Source organism: Talpa europaea (assembly GCF_964194135.1).
Source record: "Talpa europaea genome assembly, chromosome: 12".
Lineage (NCBI taxonomy): Eukaryota > Metazoa > Chordata > Mammalia > Eulipotyphla > Talpidae > Talpa > Talpa europaea.
The window spans coordinates 51,163,596-51,179,020 of record NC_140079.1 but is presented as its reverse complement, the minus strand read 5'-3'; the positions used below and the strand labels follow the sequence as shown (position 1 = coordinate 51,179,020).

Here is a 15,425-nt window from a genome sequence, read left to right as displayed (position 1 = left end):
CTTTGAAGCATGTCATTGAAATTTTTATTGGAATAGCATTGAATCCTATAAATTGCTTTTGGTAGGGTGGCCATTTTGATAATGTTAATTCTTCCAATCCATAAGCAGGGGATGTCTTTGCATTTCCTTGGGTCTTTTTCTATTTCTTTTAACAGTGTTTTATAGTTTTCTTTGTATAGGTCCTTTACCTCTTTTGTTAGGTTTATTCTCAAGTGTTTGATTTTTTTGTTTGTTTGTTTCAATAATAAAAGGGATGGCCTTCTTGATTTCTTCTTCAGATTTATTGTTTGTGTATAGGAAGGCTACTGATTTTTGTGTGTTGATTTTGTATCCTACTTTACTGAACTGATTGATTAGTTTGATTAGTTTTTCTGTGGAGTTTTTGGGTTCTCTGTTATTATCATATCATCTGCAAATAGTGATAGTTTAATTTCTTTCTTCCCGATTTGGATTCCTTGTATGTCTTTCTCATGTCTTATTGCTCTGGCAGGACTTCCAGTATTATTTTGAAAAGTAGTGGTGAGAGTGGACATCTTGTCTTGTTCCAGATCTTAATGGAAATGCTTTCAACTTTTCACCATTGAGAATGATATTGGCTGTGGGCTTGTCATATATTGCCTTTATGATGTTGAGATATGTTCCTGTATCCCAAGAATTTCAGGGGCCTTTATCATAAATGGATATACCACATTTTCTTGATCTACTCATCTGAATTTATGGCTATCAGGCAATAGGACTTGTTTTCTGTATTTTATTTGCAGTCATAAAGAACTTACAAGGTATAAATGAGAATGTCTTTCAAAGAAGTCTGCTCATTCAGAATTTTTTAATTTTGTCAATTACAAAGCCAAATAGTTCCATAAATCTTAGTAAAATAATGATCCCTGCCCCACTCCCTAAAGTAACCAGCTAAAATCTCACCGCTCTCCTCTTTATCTCCCTATTTCTAAATAGTATGCTTAAATTATACTACATGCTTTTAACTGCCTTTCATAAAAAAAGTTTCTTAAACCAAAGTTACAGACACATTCTTCCACTCTCCATTGTTAGCTTAATCATTATTCAGTATGTTATAGGTATAAAAATATTGCTAAATTCTTTAGCAATTATTATTGCTAAATAATAATTATTTATTGCTTTGTAACAAATTACTCCAGGAAACAGTGTTTTAAACAGCATTTATTATCTCATACTTACTGTGAGTGAAGAATCTGACATGACCTAGCTGGTTCCACTAGCTTGGAATCTCTCCCAAGGGCACAATTAAGATATTAGTCAGGGCTTTAATAACCTCAAGGCCTGCCTGAAAAAGCTCTATTTACAACTTAACTCACATGGTTGTTTCCTGAAGTTGGGTACTTGTAAGTTGTTAACTGAAGACATCAGTACCTTGCTGACTGCTGGTGCTCTCAGTTTCCTGCCACGCAGTTCACAATATGACAACTTTGCCTCATTAGAAAAAATAACCAGAGAGAGAGCAAGCAAGACAGAATTCATGTTCTTTTGTAACCCAGCTTTAGAAATAATACCTATCACTTTTGCCATATTCTAGTCATTAAAAGTGAATCTGTAGGTCTAGTGATCTTACACGCAGTAGGAAGCGATTATACAAGGGTATGCCAGGGGCCAGGCCTCACTGCCCATCTCAGAAAGCTGCTACAATACAAATGAACCATATAATATATTGATATTATAGTAATGTTTTTATATAACTGTAATAACTATGGAATTAATAACCAATTTTTTTTTAACATTTCATTCTGTCTAGTCTGCAGTGTTTGTTTTCTACATCTGCTGAAAGCTGTTGTTCAAGGGCTTCCTTTTAACTATCATCCTGGAAATTTCCTTTGAATTTCTCTTTGTGGCATTTCCTGTCTTGAATCTTTGTAGTTTTCTGCTTTTCTTATTTACATTCTTATTTTGAATGAACACTTGTTCTTTTAACTTCCTGAGAAGAATTGCATGGTTCCATATAGAATTCTAGAATTTAGAATACAGAATTTAGAATTGCATGGTTCCATATAGAGTTCTAGGTTGGAAATCATTTTTCTTCAGAATGTTAAAGGTATTACACCATTGTTTTCTAGTCTCCAGTATTAAAATATCTGCTGTTGTTTTTATGTTTAGACAGGTACACCTTTGTTCTTTCTGAATGCTTACAATATAATTTAATGCTCTTAGAATATAATTTAAAATATCTATATTATACTATGTATAAATTTGTCTTTTTTATTTCATTTGCTGGACAGACTGAATCTTTTTAAGTCAGAAATTTAAGTCTTCAGATATGAGAAATTTTTTTGTAATATTTCTTTGATAATTTTCTTCTCTCAAATTATCTGTTTTATCTTCCAGGAATTCATTTTAGTTCTATATTGGATCTCTTAGATTGAACCTCTATTTTTCACAAACACACACACACACATATATACACACACGAATGTATATATATGTATATTTTGTTATATCCACTAGTCATTTCTTTGGGATTTAGTTCTACCTGTAGATTTCCTTGATTTTTATTTTCCAACTCTCCTATTTAAATTTCTACTACATTTTGGGCCTCCCTGGTGGCACAAGGGGTTAAGACGCAACCTATGAAGCAATCCACAGCCACTGCAGCACAAGTTCGATCCCCGGTCAGGGAGCAACCCACATGGCGCAGCAGACCTCTCCTGACTCTCCCGCTGCTCCCCTCAGCAGTGTATTTCAGTCAGTCTGCCTGTTCTGTTCCCCACTCTGTCTCTGGTGGATCCTCCCACCCCCCACGCCTCTGGCCTGTACCTCAGTTCTTGTATGCATAAATAAGTAAATCTTTAAAAAAAAAAAAAAGTAAAATAAATTTGTATTACATTTTATTCATTTTTAACTTAATTCAATTTTTGTCATTGTTTCTTTTTTAATAGTATCCTATTTCAGATTTGCAAAATCTAATCTTACTATTGACTGTAGTTGGTTGTATTTAAATTTAGGGGAGATTTTGCTTATTTTTGTACTGGTATTACTGTTGTTTTGTTGTTTTAGTTCTTCTTTAGTTCCTGTTTCTCTTTCTACTTTATAATTTTTTTCACTGTCATAGAAGATCTTATATGTATCTTAGTCTTTGTTGTCCACACTGAAAGTTGTTTGGAAGCACTTGGGCCAGGGCTTATAAACTGATGGATTTTAAAGTAATTCAAAGGCAGCAATTAGCATTTTCACTGGGAAACCCCTAAAATGCAATAAGTATATATAGAACTTTTCAAGTGGTAAATTTTTCTAAGGCAGCATTTTCTAATCTTTTATCAACTTTGTGGGAACCATGTTGGAGAGGGAGACTGAAAAACCTTCTTACCATTTATAAATACTTAATAAGATACAGAAGCCTGAATGTGGGTATTAGAGAAAATCTAAGAGTCTTAATTGAACAATTTAAAAAATGTTAACCAGGTCTCTTTTCTGCAGTTCCACCCTATACCCATCCTCAGAAACAATTAGGACCTTCAATTCACAGGTTTTTCTGGGGCCCCACAATGCCAGAGGGTTTGCTGTTCTGATGGTAGCTCATCTACCCATTTCAGACGTGGCCTTCGGCTTTCTCTGACCTGAGTATCAGTTAACCCCTTGAGTTATGGGTAATTCATCCCACCTTCTAACATTTTAATTGAATCTCTCATTATCTTTTGTGACCTTCTTCCCATTTTATTTATCCTTGGGATTTGATTTTTATTACTCTGCTCTCATATTAATAATGCTTTAAGAGACAAAAAAGAGAAAGTGTAATCTTTTTGCACTCCAAAAGAAGTCTACAAATTTTTATAATTCCTCATCTGGAATTGCCTTCACAATTTATCTATATACCCTAGAAATACTTATTTTCTGTCTTTCTTTCTTTACCCCTTTATTTTTGCTGCTGGTAACTTGAAACAATAACCCTGACTCCTCAGAGAGGGAATTGCTGCTGATACTGACCCAGCACTAAGAAATCATAGGCAAGGGACTCAGGAAAGGACATAGGTTTGTATGATGGGAACATTTTACAAAGTGCATCAAGAAACAAACTAATTCAAACTCACGTGTGTGATGCCTGCCTGTGGTAAGTGGGTGTAATGGACAGAACCATAAGTGTAAATGCCCTACTTTGAATAACACTGCCTATGTATTTGTAATTTAGCTATTTAATGAGTCCAGAGAAGAGTTCTTGGATGCATTAACAATGTCTGAGGAATATAGTTCTCAAAAAGCTAGTTTTAATGATAATCATACTTTTCCTTTAAGGCTTGCAGTTATATAATATTGAGAGTAGACCCAGAAACAAACAGTGAAGGAGACCTTTAAGTAAATCTAAACTACGACCCCCACAGGTGTGTGCCATGCTATTTAATTGCTTTGAATAACAGTGTGATAGCTGGTAGCAAGAAGCTATAGCCCTAGGTCAGTTCCCTATCACCAGAATCCTGGATATATCTCACACCAGTTGGTTCCTAGAAAAATGAATCATCAACTCAGCAATAGTCTGGACTGGGGGAAGTTAATTAGAGTAAGTCTGATTTAAAATAACTGTTCTGTTATACCCACAAGGCAAAAAATTATTTCTACTGTTCTTGTTAAAAATAAATAAAATTACTATTCCAGGCCTAAGTTAACTGAAAAATCCATGATAGAATATTGCTCCATTTTGGAAACTTAAAATAATGCTAGCATCTCCCAGTTTCTTTCTAATTAATAAGGAATCTCAGTGCTCTTTGAATTGAATTAGATTCTTCTGACTTATATTTTGAGCGCTGATTATGAATCAAGCCCAGGGAATCAAGTATTTCATTTTCTTGCAAAAGTTAATTTATGAGAAACGCCTATATTTTGATGGGATGTTAGTTATATTTCTTAAAACCTATCAGCCTTTTCACATAAAATTTATATATAGTTATATATAAATTATACCCCAATCAGTTGATTTTAAAATTTTAATATCTTAGAGATTTTACAAGGCTTTCTCCTACTTAAAATTATTTCATGGGATATGGTGACTAAAAGCTATAAAAATTTTGCCTCTAATAAGTCATTTGACTTGGAGTTCTGTAACCTCTCTTAAGCTTTAATCCTCTGATATGTATAACTGAGCGTTTAACAATACTTCAGAGTATTGTGAGGATTAAAATGTGTAATATACATTTTAAAAAACAAAATGAAATAAAAACAAACAAAAATGAATTCATAGATACAAATAGTTAGCTCAAAATGCATCATAAACCCATATATAAAAGGTAAAACTACTGGGAAAAAAACAGGAGAAAATATTTGAACTCATGGGGTAAGCAAAGATTTTTTTAATATAAGACACAAAAAGCACAAAACCTAAAAGAAAATAAAAGATAATTTGTATTTCATCAGGAAAAAAAAAAGTTTTAGATGCATATGAAGTACTTAGCACAATACCTGGCACATAGTAGATCCTCAGTATATAGTAGCTTCAAATTATTATTAATATAACAATTTCTACCCTATACATTGTCATTTCTCCTTTGATTTCTTTTTTTTTTTTCATCCTTTCACAGAAAATCCATACAGACAACTGCCGTGTAACTGTCATGGAAGCATGCCTGGGAAGACAGCAATAGAACTTGGACCTTTATGGTAAGTGCCTTAGCATAATAATATATTCAAAATTGATTTGAATGCAAACAAGCAAATTTAGACTGGTGTAGGTCTAGACAGATAATTATGATTCCTCTCCTGTGAACCTGAGGTGTTTTCAGTGTTCAGATTTCCTATGCCATTATTCTACCAAGTTTATGACAGTGGTAAGAGGCAGTGAGATCAGAGAAGCCTGGCTGATCTGCAAACTAACCATTTCTTTTTTCAGTTGATAATTATAGAAGTAGGAAATAATTGTGATCACAATAACATTATAGAAGAATTAACTAATATAAGTTGTCTTCGAGGTATTAGTTTTCTTTGTGTGTGTGTATGTTGGGTTTTTTTTCCTTCAGATCAAGGAATTAGTTTTAAGTGAGAAGAGTAAGTGAAAGGAAATGTCTGCTTTTGTTTTAGGTAAAGCTGTTTGATGACACACAAATGCAAATATTTGATGGAGTTGAGCTTTTGCATTACTACCAGTTAGTCACTATGTTTTTAATGTTCCTGCTGATGCCCAAGGTGTGCTTTTCATCTCATCTGAATATGCTTAGATTAAGAATGACCTAATGAGTCTTTCCTGCTGGTGCTCTTACCTGTATCATTTGCTACACATTGATCCTACTCACTGCTCAGAACTAGAGAAATTACAAATATAACTTGTTGTTGGATCTAGAAGGAAAATCAAGCCCAACTCTCTTGTTTTACAGATGAGAAAACTGTGGCACAGTATTTTTAAGTGCTTGCTACAATTGAGCCCCCAAAATTAGCACAGGCAGGACTTGGCTCTCTTAAAACCATTGCTCATATACTTTACTCTTGTCGGGCACAAAATAAATAAGCCTATTCCCCTCTGGATTTTTCTTGGACTGGATAAGTAATCAAAACAGTAGCAAATGGGTTAGCAAAGGATAAATGATCAATTTAATAACATCTGCATGGAGAATTCACATGGTTATAAATTCTGAAGAATAATGGGGCAGACCAGGAATATTTATCCTGCATTTTAGAACCTGGGACATCAAGGACAGAGACAGGGAGACTTCTTCATATGACATCCTTACTCAGACAGTACAGATGAGATTCTTGGATAGAACATGTTTACTGGTTAACCTAGAAATAGATGAGCCCCCCAGACTATATTCTTCTAAGTCATTAGAGGGAGACCAAGGATTATTTCTTCGATTAGGAAAAGGACAGAGGCTTAGGACACACTGATCTCTTTGATTTAGGAATGGCAAACTTAGGCAAGAATATAAGCTTCTCTTATCCTTCAAGACCTTCACTGCTCTCAACCTAAATCAGTCTGCATTCTTTAAGTAGTAGTAATAAACAATTTGAGGCTCACAGAGCTTTAACTGACCCCTAGTTCTCATATCAAATGATAAGGTCTATTCTGGGCCTATATTTTTTTAAAGATTTATTTATGCATACAAGAACTTGAGTACAGGCCAGAGGTGTGGGGGTGTGGATGGGTGAGAGGATTCACCAGAGACAGTGGGGAACAGAACAGGCAGATCGACTGAAATACACTGCTGAGGGGAGCAGCAGGCGAGTCAGGAGAGAGGTCTGCTGCGCCACGTGGGTAGCTCCCTGGCCGGGGATCAAACTTGTGCTGCAGTGGCTGCAGATAGCTTCATAGGTTGCGTCTTAACCCCTTGTGCCAACAGGGAGGGCCCTGGGCCTTTTTTTTTATTATTATTATTTTTATGATTTATTTTATTCAGATATTTTATCTCTTCCAGACTTTTTTAAAGAAGTAATCTAAAATAGTCTTTATTTTTGTATAGTTTCATGTACTTGAAACTTGAGCTAATTTTTTTTTCTGACAGTGGAAAATGGTGAAATCATTGATCCTGAGTTATTTTTTTCGTTTTGTTTTACTTGCATTGATCACTTGCCTGCAAAACCCTCTACCTTGTCTTCCCTGAGATTTATAGCTGCCTCTACTATTGAGACAAGTCTATCTGACCCTTTGAAGTGATTCCACCCCACTCTCTCATCCAGATTCCTTTTCCCCATTCTCACCTCCAATTCAAATTCTACATCCTCTTTGAAATCACTCCTTAATGCTTCAATACAAAATAATCTCTAAATTCCCCTTGAGTAAATATTACATTGATCATTCAACACTTTATTTTTGCCATTTCTGCTTGTCCATTTGCATACCTTCTTTTATTTATTATTTATTTCCCACCACCATCCCTTATATACCCTTGTACCTTTCTCTCCCTTCTCCCTCTTAACCTGAGTATTCACGTGGTATTTATTGATGTCCACTGGTTTTTGTTACACATTATTAAATTATCTATGTAAATGCCCAGTATTGTTCTTATTGTTTGCTTTGCTTTACTAGACATAATTCTCTCAAACTCCCTTCATTTTACTGAAAATGGCTGCATTTCATCCGTTCTTATGGTGACTGCATAGTAGAGTATGAATATACCATACTAATCCAGTCATGTTGATGGGCATTTTAGGCTTCTTCCATGTCATACATCATGTAAATAATGCTGCTCTGAACATTGTGGAACAGGAATTTTGAGCTGATGATTTTATGTTCTTTGGATATATGCCCCAAGAGTGGGCCTTGCTGGGTATTTCCAATTTTGGTGTTTTGAGGTTAGTCCAGATTGCTGTCCATAATGGTTTTAACAGTTTATATTTGCCCCCAACAGTATATAATAGGATTGATTCCTTTTTCCCCACATCCTCTCCAATTCTTATTGGAGGACTTTTTGATTTATGCCATTCTCAGTTGTGAAATAGTGTATATTGTGGTTTTAACCTGCATCGCTCTTAGTGGAAGCGATGATGAACATTTTTTCATATGTCTATTAGTCTTCTGGATATCCTTTTTGGTGAATTGTCTCCATATCTGCTGCCCATTTACTAATTGGATGGGTTTTGTTGAATTGTGAGTTTTTTAATATATCTTAGATATTAACCCCTTATCAGTTATATAGTGGATCTTTTTAATTGTCTTGTATTTTCTATCCCTCTATATACAGACGTTCACTCAGTTTTTTATCTACATTATTCCATTTATGTGTTCTCCAGCATTGTCTTTGCGCTCATAATTCTCTCCATTTTTCTGTTGACGCCCTCAATTTTTTTTTTAATTTTTTTTAGTGCCATTAGTTTTCACTGCATCTGCCTCATGCTTTATCTTTATTGTTAGTTTTATCATTTTGTTGTTGTTTGAGTTCCGTACGCTTTGTTAGAGCTGTTACCTTCAACTCTTCAGTCATTTCTACAGATAAGCTAGATTGAGAGTCCTCTCTGGGTGTCTTTGTTTCAGGAGTTGTGTTATGTTCAGCATTTTTAACTTTTATGGATTGTAATAAGGATAGACTTCCAGGCTGTTGACTTCACACCTTTACAGTAGTAAGAGAACTGGCACCAGTGAGGAATAATAGGTATAAAAGAGGACTGGGGCTGTGGACTACCAAAGGATCCACCTCCAGTATCAGGAACGCAAGCTTCCTACTGTGGCGCAGATACCAGAGTTGTGTGGTAGCTGTCCACAGTGAACCCCTCTAGTCAGTTCCTCGATCTTAATGTCTTTTAGACTGTGTCCACTTTCACTCTAGGCTATTTTTGAGCCCTAGATGTAGCACTTGGCACAGACTATGGTTGATATGGAGTAAGTAGTTTGATAAGTGAGATTATAGTTTGTATGGAAGTTTTTCTTTTCCAACACAAAACCTTATCTGGAGTATTTGCCCTTGTTATTAACAGGCACTTGACCTCTAGTTTATTCAAGTGTTCCTTTGTTGTTTTGATTTTAGGCCTGGGGTGGAGGGTGGTGTTTTCTTGGCTTCAAGTATTAGCCTCTCTGAGAGGTAACACAGGTCATCCAGTCTGTTTCTCCCCACCAATTCAGGTTGAAACTGCTCTATTGAGAGCCTCAAGCTCAAGCCATTAATCCTTGCTCTGCACCCCAACCTCTGCAGTTCATCCTTATGTCCTGAGTGCAAACGCTGGGCATCTCTTACCCAGTGCAATATTAGGAGTCTCCAATATTGGTGGGTGCTTGAGTTAGTAACTGTAGGGTCTCTACACAGTAGCTGCCCCTCCAATCTTTGTGGGTTGTATTGTCCCAGATCACAATAGACACACGTGATTTAAAATTTTTCTTACCTCTTTCTGCTGGACCATTGCTTGTACTGTGTGCTGTGGTTGTCAGTTTTTCCCTCCGAGGTTTTTTTGACTTTGTTCTGCTGCAGTCTAGTTATGAGTATATGAAGGAAGCAAGTCCAGGGTCCTTATTCTGCCACCATCTTGCCAGAATCCTCATTCAGTGCTTCAAAGTACTATGCCCTTTTTCATATATACTTGCTGAGCCTAATAATAGAGGTCACTTACTGAGGATATACTTTATATACTAGGATATGCTTGCTATCTCATTTAATTCCTTAACAGAGGAATATGAGACTAAATGCAGTAATTACTCAGGATTACATCGCTTACATGCAGGGTGTCAGGATGGGATCCAGGCTTATCTGACTAGGAACTTCATATTCTGTTCATTATAGCTGTTTCTCTTAAGTGGGAAGCACACCATACTCATCCCAGCGCCCTTTTTTAAATCTATATCACCACCACTATATGTAATTGTCATGTGCCTCCCCCTGTAAAACCTGACCATATACACACTGAAGTTAAGATGTACTATTACTGACTGGAATGTGCATTGTGAAAGCCTCTGCATTTACACTATGTCCCTGTCTAAAACATTGTATTTTATATTTTGGTTTATCTGCCACACCTGTGTACAACAGAGCTGTACTGCTTATGAGGAGTACTCAATTAAATTGTTACTGATTTGCTGGGAATGAAGTTTCTTCGACTACCCACCAGCTCATAACTGAATTAAGAGTGGGTGGTAAATAGAAATAAGAAGAAATAAGCCATTTTAACTGAATTCACGTATTTTTAGCTTCAGTATTTATTGTATCCTATAATCTTGTTTACTTGTGCGTAAAAGTACCGAGACTTACTTGTTTTAACAAAGTATTTCTCAAACCCAGTTCTCTATACTTTCTTATTTTAGGTCAAGTTCCCTTTTCAATACTGGATTCCTCAAAAGAATGTTGTTTGAATCTCTTCATCATGGTTTAGATGACATTCAGACCCTAATAAAGACATTAATCTTTGAATCAGAGTGTAGTCCACAATCTTCGGTTCACGTATCTTCTAATCTCAACAAGCAAGGTGACTAATTGAATGCTGGTTTACTAACTTATTTATAAATTGGTTATCAAAATATTTTTTATTTGGTATTATAATCAGAAGCAGTATAAGTTAGAATATTAAGTAAATCTCTAATGAGTGTAATCATAATTCTGTTAACTGTTTTTTTAATTGCAAAAGTTTGTATTTAGGACCTGAAATAGTTATTTTATAAACATTATATATACACTTAATTTTAGTAGATTAAAAATTGAACTAAAAAGCCCATTGTGATACCCTAGATTTGACAGAAAGGGAAACCTTGTAATTCTAAGAGTGAGTAGTGTGGCCCAAAATTTTTGTAATACCCATAAGAAACAGAAGTTAGATTTATATTTTTACTCAGTTAAACTACATTTTTTTTCCTTTATCTGTTGTATGAAGATTTTTGTATTCTTAGCTATTGATATAACAACGGTCCTTGCATTCTCATACATCATTAGAAAAAGAAGGCATTTAGAGGTTAAAAACCTCAATTCTTACAACTTGTTCTGACTTATTTTTGTAAAATAAGTCAAATAAGAACTTATTTTTGTAAAAGCAGTCTCAAGAGAATTTAGTAAACTTTTATTTAAACTGAATTGTTGCCTAGTGACATTTTGTAAAATACTTTGATATTTCCATTTGTTTTAATTTCAGAAGAATATGGTGTATTTATTAAAACTACAGATGACACCATAACAGATTACATTGCACAAGGTATGTATGTATATATGTATTTATATTTACTTATGTATTTGTCAGGCTAAACAGACAGGTAACAGAAGGATAAGAAAAGGGATTGCTTTGGAGTCATATATCAAAATGCATTTCCATCACATTTTACTGAAAACTACAGTAAAACTTGTTTATCAGGTATGAGAAATCAGAAATTCTTTGAAGAACCATGTGAACCAAAATATGGTCAGATTATACTTTATAAAGTTATAGCTAAAATTCAGTTTTATTCTAATTCTTTTAAAAATTTTCACAATATGATTTATAAAAATTCCATTGATTAACCAAAAGACTCTATTCTCTAGCCATACTTTATTATTTGACCTTTTATAACTTGAGATGTGCACATACTTTAAAATATGTTTGAGGCATTGTAAATTCTTGTCAAAAGGATATTAAGTTTTAAAACATCAGTGCCTTAATGTATAAGGTTTTGTTTTTTCAAAGACAACTTTAGATAGCTCTTATTCTCTAAGACTGCCTGCCTGTATCTATGCAGTCATCTCTCTCCCTTTCCTTAATAAACTTGCCATATGCATAAAACAGCTTTAGATTCTAAATATGTTTTGAACATAGGTGAAAATATGATTGTAGGAGTGTTACAAGTTGAAAGAACAGAAGTTTATAATCGTAAGCTGTAGTTTTCTATTACTTGAACATTTTAGTGTTACTCTTCAAAGACAAGAAAACTTCAACTCCAGCTAATCATATGGTTTAATAAACTACTGAATGCATTTTCCCAACAACATCTTCATTTGGTATCTTCAACTAATTTGCTAACATTCAAATCATGGTATTTATTCTAAGGAAAAGGCATAATGGTATATACCATAAAGAGATTTAAGTGCCTCATTCTACTGTTGTTTCTGTGTAAGAGCCGGCCGGGCCCTCTCATTTGGCAGTCTCATCTTAAATCCTTTTTAGAATAAGGCGAAACAAATTTTGTAAATATTTAAAATCTAACAGGGGTCCTGAGTTATTTTTTATATAAAAAGGCAATAGTTCAGCAATAATTTACAGTTATCTGTGAATGCAGTTTATCATTTTCAGCATCAAAGGATGCTAGCTTTCACTTAAAATGGGGAGACTTGAGTACTTAAAAAGTAAGCAGTGACATTATAACAGTATATCTTTTAAATTTCTGTATCCAAACCCTTCAGCCCTTATTTTTTCTGTTTTTTGCTTTTTACTCATTGAAAACTTACAGTAGTGGAATTGCTGGGTCATATGGAAGCTCTATGTTTAGTAGGTCCAGAAATCTCCACACAGCTTTCCACAGTGGTTGGACCAGTTTGCACTCCCACCAACAGTGCAGAAGAGTTCCTTTTTCTCCACACCCTCGCCAACATTTGTTGTTGCTAGTTTTTTTAATATGTGCCATTCTCACTGGTGTAAGATGGTATCTCATGGTAGTTTTGATTTGCATTTCCCTGATGACAAGTGATGTTGAACATTTTTTCATATGCCTGTTGGCCATTTGCATTTCCTCTTCAGAGAAGTTTCTTTTAAGCTCTTCTGCCCATTTTTTGACTGGATTATTTTCTTTGTTGTTGTTGAGACTCATCAGCTCTTTGCAGATTTTTGTGATTAGTCCTTTATCATTAGTGTTGGGTGCAAAAATGTTCTCCCAGTTGGTGGGGTTTCAAAGGACACAGAAACATCAATTCCAAAGAACACCTGCACCCCTATGTTTATAGCAGCACTGTTTACAATAGCTAAGCTTTGGAAACAACCCAAATGCCCAAAAATAGATGACTGGATCAAGAAGATGTGGTACATATATACCATGGAATATTACTCAGCATTCAAAAAAGATAAACACATGCAATTTGCAGCAACATGGATGGCGCTGGAAGGGATCATGCTCAGCGAAATAAGCCAAAAAGAAAAAGAAAAATACCGGATGGTCTCACTCATAGCAGGAATCTAGAAAACTTAAATAAGGGACCAGGAAAATGAATAACTATAAGAAAGTGAAAATCAAAATCAACAAAAAACTATGAACCAGAGACACTTTTAGGGGGGCGGGGGCGGGAGGGGAGGGATTGGGGTCAGAATGGGGGGCTGCAATTGTATGGGGAATATAACAATAAAATTTATAAAAAAAAAAATAATAATAATAAAATGTAACTACTAGAAATGAAAAAAAAAAAAAAAAAAAGAAAACTTACAGTATATCAAATGTCGGTATTCTGGCGAGAAAAGTTCAAGCCTAAATGAAGAACATTATCCCCAGGGATTTAGAATACGATTTGCGAAGAAAGGAAACATAAAAAAATCTGTATACTTGAAACAAAAAAAACGTCAGGACACAATGAAATTTAGTATAGTATTGACAGCAACAAAATCTCTCAGAGGACTGGCCCAAAATTCATAAATGGCTTTCTACAAATGGAAATAGTTGAAGCTTGAAATTCAAGAAGGTAGAAGTTGTGGTTCTGTAAAGTTAAAATGAACCCTTTGCACTCCGAACCATTTTACGATATTTTGATTTAATTTCTTGTGCCATTTCAAGATAAAACTTCAGGGAAACATGCATGTCTCAAAAAGTTGCATTGAAATAACCTCAATTCCCCGTAATCACTAATAAATTGCAGTGTCCCCTGAGAGGGGACTTCCAAGTGATATGCTAGAATTCCAATGTCCCCTGAGAGGGGACAGCGGAGTGCAAAGGGTTAAATGGATGAAGGATGGTATAAATTTCAACAATAAAGTCTTACAAGAAGAATTGTAAGAATTAAGATTGGATAGGTAGATGTGTGTCCAGAATTATAAAATTAGTTTATACTTGAGAATGCTAATTATATATGTGTGTGTATGTATGTGTTTCAGGAAAGAGAAAAAGTAATGAAACAATCACAAACTTAACCAAGAGGCAAAAGAGTGATGTCAGTACTGAACACCCGCCCTTTTATTACAACATTCACAGACACAGCATTAAAGGAATGAATATGCCAAAGTAAGGCAGCCAGTGAATGGCACCAATGTTTTTATATTCTAATGAAATAATTTAAATATAAGTGCAGCACCTCACTGTTATCTCCTTTTCCTTCCTACAGGTTGAAAAAGTTTTTGTGCTATCTTTCTCAAGCAGGCTTTCGAGTAAGCCGAACTCATTTTGACCCAATGGGTGTTCGTACAGACGCACCTCTGATGCAGTTTAAATCTATTCTTTTAAAATATAGCACCCCCACCTACACTGGAGGACAGTCTGAGGGCCACGTCCAATCAGCATCTGAAGATACAGTAGCTGACAGGGTTGAAATGTCAGTGAATGACAAAGCAGAAGTAAGCAGTTGCAGAAGATGGTAAACAGGAGCGCATATGTGTATAGACAACCAAACAGTTCTCTATACCAACTGTAGTTTGTTTTTTATTCTTTCAAGTCAGTGATGTAAAAATAAAAAAAAGAAAACCAGTGCTGTTTTCTTTCAGAAAATTAGCAGTTTCTAACTTAGTTGGTTTGGGAGCTGTGCTTTCCAAGTTTTTCTTATTTTAAAGAAAACAAAATTTTAATGAAAACATTTCATAGGGAGTCAAGTTAATGACTGAGATCACCCTACTGTTTAATAACTCAGAGAATTTTCATATGTGAAGTGTTTGCAATTTTATATGGTATAGAAGCCATCCTTTATTATTCTTAATCACATCTCTACTTATATTGATTTCATGGTATTTTCTTGTTTGTAGCATACAAAATGAACCTAGAATATTGTACCATACTAAAATGACCCTGAATATAACAACAATTTGTCTTTTCAGGTCACTAATATATTTTGCAATTGCAAAGCTAAAATAATTGTTTTAAGAAACCACACCTCTCCATAAATTGACATTTTTAATTTATTACTAGCTTTTGA

General features: G+C 34.7%; 1 protein-coding gene across 3 annotated transcripts in view; it reads left to right on the top strand.

Annotated features, from left to right (window-relative positions):
• Positions 1-14,877, top strand: part of TRMT1L (tRNA methyltransferase 1L) — a gene marked incomplete at both ends in the record, with an annotated part of 39,591 nt that extends 24,714 nt beyond the window's left edge. For 2 of the 3 annotated variants that reach the window (XM_084250851.1, XM_084250850.1), the window contains 5 exons: positions 5,535-5,613; positions 10,670-10,830; positions 11,488-11,547; positions 14,398-14,524; positions 14,625-14,877. In XM_084250851.1, the coding sequence (XP_084106977.1) occupies positions 5,535-5,613; positions 10,670-10,830; positions 11,488-11,547; positions 14,398-14,524; positions 14,625-14,877 (680 nt within the window). The remainder of the gene's footprint in view (positions 1-5,534; positions 5,614-10,669; positions 10,831-11,487; positions 11,548-14,397; positions 14,525-14,624) is intronic. The other variant, XM_084250852.1, reaches the window with a different exon arrangement.
• Between the last annotated feature and the right edge of the window lie 548 nt (positions 14,878-15,425).